The 10,720-nt window shown below is 28.9% G+C and overlaps 1 protein-coding gene across 1 annotated transcript; it reads left to right on the plus strand.

Moving 5' to 3' along the window:
• The first annotated feature begins 809 nt into the window (after positions 1–809).
• On the plus strand, positions 810–8,270 carry LOC113510748 (uncharacterized). Its single transcript, XM_052896319.1, has 6 exons — positions 810–1,263; positions 3,689–3,995; positions 4,300–4,396; positions 5,405–5,515; positions 5,977–6,147; positions 8,115–8,270. Exons 1-6 carry the CDS (start codon positions 810–812, stop codon positions 8,166–8,168), a joined length of 1,194 nt encoding a protein of 397 aa, XP_052752279.1. The 3' UTR covers positions 8,169–8,270.
• Positions 8,271–10,720: the final 2,450 nt, after the last annotated feature.

Consider the following 10,720-nt stretch of genomic DNA (forward strand, 5'->3'; position numbering starts at 1 on the left):
TCGATTAGTTAACAAAAAAAAAAAGGATACAGATGTGGGATCAGAGAGATGTGGGTTTAAATCTCGTCGAATTAAACTGTCGAAAGAAAAAAATCTTTCATTAAAATTTGTTGGATAAAGGGTTACGCATCTTAAAATGTTTTCAAACATTATTATGCTATTAATAAGGTTTGAAATATAATCTTTTTAAAACGTAAATAAATTAGTTACTTTTATCTATTTTGCGATATTTTTATTTGCCAAAAGCACTATCGTAATAATAATCATCTAGTTAATGAATTAAAGCAAATTGAGGTTGATTTATACAAATATACACACACACTGATTTCTATTACGGACTAGCAATCAAAACGTCATTTATATGAATATGGAGCTTAATTGAGTATACATGTAACACCCTTGACATTAATTAACTGCGTAATTAATTAACCACGAACAATATGTCACGAATACAAAACTTTCTCAATTTTCTGTAACGGAAATTAATGGCCGTCCGTTATGTGATTAATAATTTAATACTCTTAATAATACGAAAACAACATAAATTGCTCGTGGCACTTCATCAAAATATAATTATGTAAAAACTATAGAATTCCCTTTTCATTTATTTCTCATTAAATATTTTATTGTCTAATGTTTTTTTTTATTCTCGTGTAAAAAGTTCAACGGCTAATTAACAGCTGTACCGTAAAAACATCTAATTAAAAGATTTTTTTTTGTTTCGAACGCTTCACTTCATTTTCTTTGACATATTGCGATAGTAAGCACACAACAATTATCAAGATTTATTTTTTACATTAAATAACAAAATGTTCTACAACACGAAAAATCTGTTAGGGGATGTTTGCAAGTATATGTATTATGCTGGCACTGGAAATTATTGGTACAAAAATATATACCACGAAACTGTGCCTTACAAGTTGTATACCGTAGTGTCTTTTTCTATTTACACTACAATGATTTTTCTTGAAAACCTCGCCGCGTTGTTCGGTAACTTTCCAGAAGTGGAAAAGAATTCGGCCAACATGTTTTTTGCTATACACAATATAGTACTCACGAAAATGTTCCTTTTATTGTATCATAAAAAATCTATAAGGAAATTAAACTTTGAAATGGCTACTGTTGGTGAGAAATTAGAAGAAAAATATTATATGAGACGTCAGGAGTTAAAGGCAAAAATTGGAATTATGTCTTACGTAATATCAGTTTATCTATCCTTGTTGGCGTATGGTGTTGCGAGCGCGAGGAGGGTGTTGGTAGATGGTAAATATTACAACTATTTATGTAATTTATTATAATTCTTATATAGCTATTTATTCGTGTCAATTTATATTATAATTAACTTTTTTTTTACATATATTTGTGTCTGGAAAATAATTTTTAATTACAACTTAAAATGCAGTTTGAAAAAATTATCTAACAAAGTTGTTGGAATTAATAAATTTTACAATTCACAAAATTTAAAATTGAATTTTTAAATTTTGTGAATTGATTGTTATGTAGTCTCTCAGAAACAGAGTGTAAGAGGCGAAAAGTCCATGAAAATATTATGCCAGTTTGCCTTATTAGCATTACCGAATCATAATGGGCCCCTTTCATTCAATTTTGTGTCCATAACATTACATGGGTCGGGTATAAGGGTTTAATGGATATTGAGAAGTACTATATGATTACACTTTTACTTATCACAGTATAGACTAGCCTATAATGTGAAAAAAAAGTAGTCAGCTATTTTGAAAATTTAAAATATAAGTAGATACATATTTTTTTGCTTTTTAAAGGTTTGTGTATAATCATTTAGTAACGTTAATATATTATTATTACTATTTTTATATTATTTAAAATAATATTTTGTAATAAATCAATCATAAGATATACATTTACGTAGAGCAATTTAAGTAGCACCCATTGATAAGTATGATTTAGAGATGAAATTATATATACCTAGTCCAACCATATGTTCTGTTATAAATGAAAATGCATTTTTTATGTAGTAATGTAATATTACTAAAAATTTTTCCTATATATTTATTAAAGTCTCAGTAAAAAATAAAAAAATATTCTATTCGAAATGGCCACCATTGGCTTTTATACAGGCTTTTAATCTCTCTGGCCAGGAATCTATGGATTAACGTATTGTTTCTAAGGGAAATTTCGCCATTGCTTGCTCCAAAGATTTTTTAAGAGACTCAATGTCACCTTGTCGTTAGAATAGTCCATGTCCTCTAACATTGACCATGATTTGAAGTCTAAACGATTGAGGTCTGGGTTAGGTGAGGGCTAGTCTTCAGCTCTTATAAAATCCGTAACGTTGGTTTCAAGCCAGGCTTGGGTAATTCGTGTCATGTGACCAGGTGCAGAGTCCTGCTAGAAAGTCCACGGCATTGTTAAAAAAAACATGTATTGCTGAGGGGTTTCACAATACGATCCAAGACTGTATCTTGATACACTTTGACTGAAGTTTTCACTCCTTTTTTATAAAAGTGTAGTTTTGTGACTCGTTGGTAAGACACGCCGTACCAAACCATCACTGACGCAGGATGATAACCACGTTGTACTTTTTCGATCACGTCAGCAGTTTCTTTAGAACTGTGAGCGTATACTTTATCATTTTAATTACTGTAGTGTTCTTCAATCGTGAAATTTTTTTCATCAATAAAGAGGATATTTTCACCTGCGTATCGCGACAGAAGGCGTTTTGATCAATCCACTCTCTTTAGTTGTAAAGATTGATTTAGGGCATGTCCTGTATATCGAGAATAAGCACCGAGCTTCAGGTCTTGTTTTATATTACATGACAGAGTCCTAGCGGAAATCTTCATTGCTCGCGATAAGATTTGTTACTTCCTATCGGGGTTTCGACTAATTCTAGCTTTAACAGCATTAACAACCTTTGTAGTTCTAAAAGCACGCGGCCGCCCCGATATTTTTTGGTCTTCGACAGAGGAAGTATTGTTGTATCTGTTGATAGTACGATATATGGATACGAGATACGGCTGATATCAAGCTTTTGAAGTGTCTGGAATATGACCTATGGCATACTCACTTTGTGCAAGGCAATCACTGCAATCCTATTTTCTTTAATACCCCATTCTATATTATAATTTGATAATGAACATAAAAAATAGGTAAAATAGCGCGAAATCGCAATAAGTTTTAAAAATAATAAATGTGTTCCAAATTCAAAATAATTTAATGTTGAAACAAGAAAAGTTTTTATGTAACAGTATTTATGGCCAGACTAGTTATATTATTTATTGCACTAAAACATACAGCAATAAAAATAAATTAGTAAAAAAGTAAGCAAAGGCGAAGTTATCACTAAAAGAGATTTCTTGCAGTCAACCTAATATAGTGGCAAAGGAGTGTAGTGAGTCGGCAGTAGTAGTGCCAAACAGAAAATTAAATAACAAAAATAAATATATAAAATATGTGCATATCAAATAAAAGAGAACACAATGATGACAAAGAAAGTCTTATAATCAATAATAGTAGTAATGGAAGTAATGAAGGGAAATTGGAATGATAATACAATTTTAATCTTTTCTGGAAGGAATTGATAGAAGGAATATTTTGAAGATTCACGGGAAGTTTATTCCACAGCTGTGCACCACGAAATGTAAATGAATTATTCGATCTTTAGAATAAAAAATATATATGTATAATTTTTATTCTAAATTTGTTTCAGGTGTACCTTTCTATACGGTTGTAACTTACTTACCATATTACGAAGACAATTCGATCATAGCGTCATTTTTCCGTGTATTTTTCTATATAACTTGGCTGTATATGATGTTACCGATGATGTCAGCTGACTGTTTGCCTATCACTCATCTCATCACTATGTCATATAAGTTTATTACACTGTGTCATCACTATGAACATATAAGAGAGGAATTTGATCATGATATATTGGTTATAGATAAAAAAATGGCTATAGATAAGCTCAAGACTGGTTGTTTAGAGGGAATATTAATTCATCAGAAACTGTTATTGTAAGTAAAAATAGTTGTAGTAAATTTAATTTATGCTGTAACTCGAACACCACTAAAAAGAAGTCGTAGTCAACTTCATCCGGGTCTTAGTTTAGAATTTCAAATCGAAGCTTTTAAAATATTTGTTCCCAGTTGTGTTTGTAGGTAGGTATTAGCTGGTAGCTGTATTATTAGATCCTTATTTAAAATTGGTATTTATACTACATTGGCTTGTTTTGTATCGTTCCATTAGTATTTTGCTGTATAAAATATATCTATATAATAATAACTAATACTAATATACTTATATACCTATGTTATCTAGTTTAGCTGATGAAATACATCGTGTTTTCGGAATAATAATGTCACTCCAAGTTTGCGAAAGTTCCGCTGTGGCGGTTTTACTCTTATTACGTTTAGCGGTAAGTAACTGATTCTAAGTTATTGTTATGCATTACATTAATGTAAAAATATGTAATATTTTAATATATTTTAAAATTAATTAATTAATTAATAACTTGTGGCAATGAGCGTGTAGTGTTACGCTAGTGTTGGGGTTCATTACGGATTTATTAGCATCAATGTTCTAAAAAAGAAAACTATTTAATTTACGTTCACCAGTGGCAACACTCAAGAAATGTCTCTGACTACTCCATTAGGGAATACACTGACAACAGGATTTGATATTATTTTAAATTTAAGCATAAAAATGAAATTGTAAAGATAACATAAGGTCCACATGGAATTTTATCAACACGTTGGCAATATTTTCTCACTGACCTTGTTAACCCGTTAAACAAAGAAAGTGTAATAGTCTGGGTATTTCTGATGCACTCAATTAAAAGGATCTGTAGTTCGTTCACAAAGCTACGAACACAAGGATCCTGTGAAATTAGAGTCCCTACTCCGAACGAAATAAAGTTAAATTCGGAAGTCATGACTCCGAACTTGTTCATGTTTAAGTTTTTAGTTGGCTGTGTCGATCGACTACTTGTTTGAATATAAATATTTATTAAATATTATTTAAATTTAAACAAACAAAGAATTATTAAATTAATATGGATATGTTTTAATTTTATTTTGTGCCCAATAAGATAATTTCGTATAGGTAAATAATAAAATCCCAGTAGACATATTACAGAAAACCATGTAGTTTCAAGCTAAGAAAAGGTTCTTCTACGGCTACTAGTTAATTATTAGAAATAATCTCTTTTCTTAAAAATAGATACGTATAAATAGCTGGATAAATACAAGCAGATATACTCGTGAATGTTTGTATTATACTATAATCGAACATCTATCAAGGATGTCAAATATAAACATAGTAGGCATAAAAATTTTGGGTTCTCTAATTTTTTTTATCATATGCAATATTTTTGCTATAATTAACATTCTATTTAGATAGACCTATGAATTAATCATTATTCCAGCTCTCACCTCATATGGATTTGATAAATGCTTTCATGACCTACACTTTCGTTGGATCTTTGTTTTTGTTGTTGGCGCTTAATCTTTGGAATGCGGGAGAGGTAACTTATCAGGTTGGTATATATTATCAGTAAATGTTAATCACACCGATTTATTATTAATTTTATAGTTAAGTTAAAAATTTGGTTATTATGCAAATTCATTTTTAAACACATGATAAACCTAAGAGTTTTCAATTAGATCTCAATAATATATAAATAATTCAGTAAACAATGAGGTAAGTAGATTAAGCTATATGTATAGCTAAGACTACTATTACAATTGTCTACTTCTATATTAGAACGGTTAAAATATGAAAAAACATTATTATTTTGTATTTTATTAGGTACCATAATGTATAACAGTATAAAACAAATTTAAGGATGGTTCGAAGTGTGAGTGTAAATGTATATGTGTGTGATGCCATTTTTTATAATGTTCTTATGTTCTATTAGAAAATACTTATCTACATACTAATGCTAATAACCATTTCAAATTACATTATCATTAAAAATAATTCATATTTATCCCACAGGCGTCACTATTAGCGAATTCTATATTTTATTGCGGGTGGCACCTCAGCAAACTGGAAAATTTTCGCCAAGATATCAGACCACTCGTATTGATCAGCTGCGCTCAGGCACAGAAGCCCTTGATACTCAAGGCGTTTGGTATACAGGATTTGTCATATGAAACTTTTGTTTCGGTAAGATCTAATTATTTACGTCAGTAATGATAGAGAATATTTGCAAAATTATTCATAATATGGTTTCGGATATATCACACAGGCCCATCTAGTTCTTTAAGCTAAGCAGATCTTATATTAACTATAATAACTGATTGGTATTTTTATAATATAAAACTTTTTAATTATAAAACCAATATAATTAATATACCTAAAAGCATTGTAGAATTAGTTTAAATTCTAGAAAAAGAATTCACATAAAAAATCGTGTAGGAATAAAATTAGCTAGACTAGAGGAAATTCCTTAAAGCATACATATCAACATCATAGTTTTAACATTCTATATTCATTTGTGTTCTGAAATCATAGACAATAGTTTTTTTTTTGGTAAAATTACAAATAAAATAATTGGTATTTTAATATTATATTGGTATTTTAAAAAATAACAAGGTGTTGTTGTTACGGTAGCATTGTACTTTTAGCGAAGTATTTTGTTTATTTATTTGAAGTATACAGATAAATTTATGCTATCTTTGTATGAAATATATTCCAATAATATTTTGGTTATAACTGAATTAAAATTTATGATCTGGTGAGTTTGCATACCCACTCTTTTTATGTATTTCGTTTGGAGCATATACGAGTAAGTATTACGAATGAATACAAAACTCGCTATAGATCTTGGACGATGTTTTATTATAGAAATGCGAGTGAAATTGATCTATTTATGTGTTATACTGTAGTAAAAAAAATATGGTGTTATATATTCTTATATGAAACTATTTATTCGATATTTCAAATTGATAAAAATAATAGTTACTGAAATATAATATAGACAGACGGACAATTTGACAAAGCCACATCATAAAGGATTATTTTTAGTCGCAGTGTTCTTATTCATAATAAGGGTTCATTTAGTAGTTTTCTTTAAATAATTGCCCAATTTGATTTATTAGTGAATTTCCGGGATTCTCATAAAAACTGGTATTATTATTATTATTATTGAAAGACGGGCTTTTTCAGTTAGAAAAACCTGTGACACAAAAACTAAACTTAAATAGTGTATATTTCAAATATGACTAATTTTCGTATTTTAGTTGTGATGTCGTTTCCAACAATACAATAAATAGGACTGTAGGTTATGTCTATTTGTATTGGTCAGATCGGTCTGTCCGTGGTCAAAATTATTTGTATACTCGTATATAATAAATTCTTATATAAATATAATAGTATAAATTCTACTTAATTAAGAACTAGATAGCATTGTCTATATTCCTAAGGTATACTTTTTAAAACTATTTGGAAAATATATAATATGATGTAGTGTATATTTGTGTTGCCTACATATATGGACTACATCACTGACATTATAGAATATATTGTAAAGCGAAAAGTAGCCCATTAAGCTTTGCTTTTAGTAAAGATTAGGGAATTATGCCGGTGAACCCATTAATTTTACTGCTTTATCTCAGCCTATAAACCAGAATACAGCCAATGGGAGTACAGCCGCTTGGCAGCAGAAACACGAGTGCGAAAGAGGTATCCTAACAGAATGCAAACTACTTTGAAAATGAAAGAAAATTTGAAAAAATATTGCATTCTGTTTATTTATTTTTTGAAGATTCAGTTAGTTGTAATAAGAAATTATTGTTTACTTATTGGTAATGTAATATAGTGCGATTCTATGAAACCTTGCGCTCAGATGAATCTATAGCACACCTTGTTATTATTTTTAAAAAGTCATAATGTCAATAATTCATAAAATTTAAGATTGCATTGAAGTGTGTATGTCCTTTCTATTACATATACTTTACAATTATATCATCATTACTATATCTATTACCATTGTCCCAGTTTCCTACTATTTTTAATGTATCCTTTCTCTATGCAAAATTTACACTTAAATCGGTAAATCTATACCGGCTGAAAATGTTGTTGCTTTTATTTAGCCATAAAACTGCTTTTGAATAATTTTATTATTTTTTTAGGTTGCCAGAATGACTTATTCAATTTTCGCAGTATTTTATCAAAGAGGTGAATAAATAGACTAATAAATATTGCGACGGCGATACGAAAACAACTTCAAAATGTTACACAACGAATCTGTTTTTCTAGATATATACATCTAGATATCAATATTCAAATGTCCGGTATTTATTTTGTAAATGTACGTTTGTGTATATTCTGTTATATGTACGAAAGCCTGGAATTTAATTATTAATAATATAATAAATATAAATGAATAAAATTACGGTTTTTGTAATAAAATAAACCAATTATACAATTAAAATATACGCCATTTTTAAAGAGTAAGCTGTTGTCGAATGATAGCAGATTTTTTGCCTATTTATAAAAAAAAAATATAATAAATTGCCGAGTTTGTTTTTTATCTAATTGTAAAAATTAAGATAATTTTACTATTTTATCTAAATATTCTACACAAAAGCATCGGCACTGTATTTATTGTCACTTGGGTGCGGTTTAAATAAATATACTTCGCGTAGTTCAAGTTTAGAATTCTGGTAAAGAACTCTTACTAATATTATTATTTAAAGTTTGTAAATATATTTGTTATTTTTTATAAAATTTGGCAGCTACCTATTTCGGTAACGCGTATAAAGTCGCGGGTACAGTTAGCAGATATATAATAAAAAGATGTCAAATGCATTTAGTTACGTTCAATGCTACGTTTCGCTATTCGCACAAATTTTTTATTCCTTTAATAGTATTGTTGGTGAATACTTTCACGGTTCGTTTTATTTCAAACTGCAACGAAATCAATCCGCACTAAATTAAAGCAGCAAGTTTTGTACAAAATGTCTACTACTAAATTACTTTTTAGGGTTCAGTTCGTAATAATGAAACAATGTTTTTATACAAATTAAAATTAAACTTATCAGCCATATATTATATAAAATTAGGAATCTAGTTATGACAGCATACATGCTTAACAATTATAAAATCGTAATGTGTCTTTTATCTACGTATCTTAAATATCTCTTTTAAAAATAACAAAAAAAAAAAAAACAGAAGAGAATTAATTTCTGAAGATTCAATTTCGTTTTTATTAAGAAAGTTTGGAAGCACCTGTCGATGGCGCTATCACCCACTTCTTGATGAACCTAATCTCCATTTAATTTACAATGGATTTAAAACCGTCCTTCCTATTCTAAATATTAAATATAATTGTTAGTCGTTTATTTTACTCTTATCACAGTTCAAAGAAAAATTGCGTGCAAATATTGAATACAAAAATTACAATAATTTAATATTAAAATTTTTTGTAGCATTTAAACATTACGAAACTATATAATAATAAAATAACGTTAATTTAAATACAATTCTATTAACAAATCAAGGATAATAAACAAAACTATTAAAACATTATCACGCACTAAAAATCATAAAAAGAAAAGTGTGTTTATAAAATTTGGGTGGCTGATCCATAGACAAAGGCAAAAGGAAAATTACAGACATAGAAAAGTGTAGGTGGTCCATGTTAGACTCTAATATTTATAAAAATACCGGTCTATATATAAAAAATATTAACATTGTATATTTACATGTATAACTATATGCTTGTAGAATTAATCTAAGGGGAAAAATTACACAGTAATATAACGTAAATTTTTACAAACAACCAAATTCTTTTACACTCTTATACGATCACGCTTGGTCAATTTGAGAGGATTTGTTATGGTCCCATATGTAATACTTTATTTTAATAGAAGTTCAATAAATCACTATATAACAAGATATTCTTATGTCATTCGAATTCCAATTTCATAGACGCTAAATCGCTTCTGTAATGTCAATACTCAACTCAATAGAGGAATCAATACGTTACAGTGTAATAAGGTCCCAAGAGGCCGACATAAATTAGGAAAGACAACAGAAATTTAATATCAGCGGTAAAGATGTAATTTTACGTTAAAGTTTCGCAATAGATTGCTAACTTCGGCTCATTGGAACTCCCATTCAAGATAGAGTGTTACCGAGTGTTACTTTCCCCCTAAATCAATATGCTTTGAGTGAACAATGCTGTACTGTTCAGGTAACTTGTTCCATAGATTTATATTAAGTTATTGTAGAATCTTATACATTGCTTGGCAAGTATTTATTGTGATAATTATGCATTTGGTAATGTAAAGAAGGTTAGATTAAATGACAGTTGATAATCACATGCTATTCATGACTAATGTTATATGACTAATACCGTGAACAACAATTTTTTTCAAGAATGACATTGCACAGTAATACCAAACATATTTTCAAATTGAGATCTTTATATTTTAAATGGGTTAAAAATAGAGTCAGACAATAAATTTAAAAAGTATCAGTTTCAAAACTTTGAAATCTATAAAAAAAAAAATAATAGATAAAAAACATTTCAGAATTGGGTCTAGTCTAGATATAGTCTTTAAGGTTTGCGCAGATGAAAAAGGAACATTTGTAGAGTGACAGCCGTGTAATTACCTACTTGTACAAACACACGTGCGCTTTGTAGCGTGTAATTCAATTTGCTCTATTATGGCGATCAAAAATGTACACCAAGGATTGTTCTTCGTCCTTACCTTTCTGTAGTTTCCTTTGT

The sequence above is a fragment of the Galleria mellonella genome, unplaced genomic scaffold, assembly GCF_026898425.1.
Source record: "Galleria mellonella isolate WM207_F2 unplaced genomic scaffold, CSIRO_AGI_GalMel_v1 utg32, whole genome shotgun sequence".
Lineage (NCBI taxonomy): Eukaryota > Metazoa > Arthropoda > Insecta > Lepidoptera > Pyralidae > Galleria > Galleria mellonella.

Coding starts and splice junctions, on each gene's coding strand:
- LOC113510748 (XM_052896319.1), top strand. CDS start 810: ATGTTCTACAACACGAAAAATCTGTTAGGGGATGTTTGCAAGTATATG. Junction 1,264..3,688: donor GAGGAGGGTGTTGGTAGATG/GTAAATATTACA, acceptor AATTTGTTTCAG/GTGTACCTTTCTATACGGTT. Junction 4,397..5,404: donor TACTCTTATTACGTTTAGCG/GTAAGTAACTGA, acceptor TCATTATTCCAG/CTCTCACCTCATATGGATTT.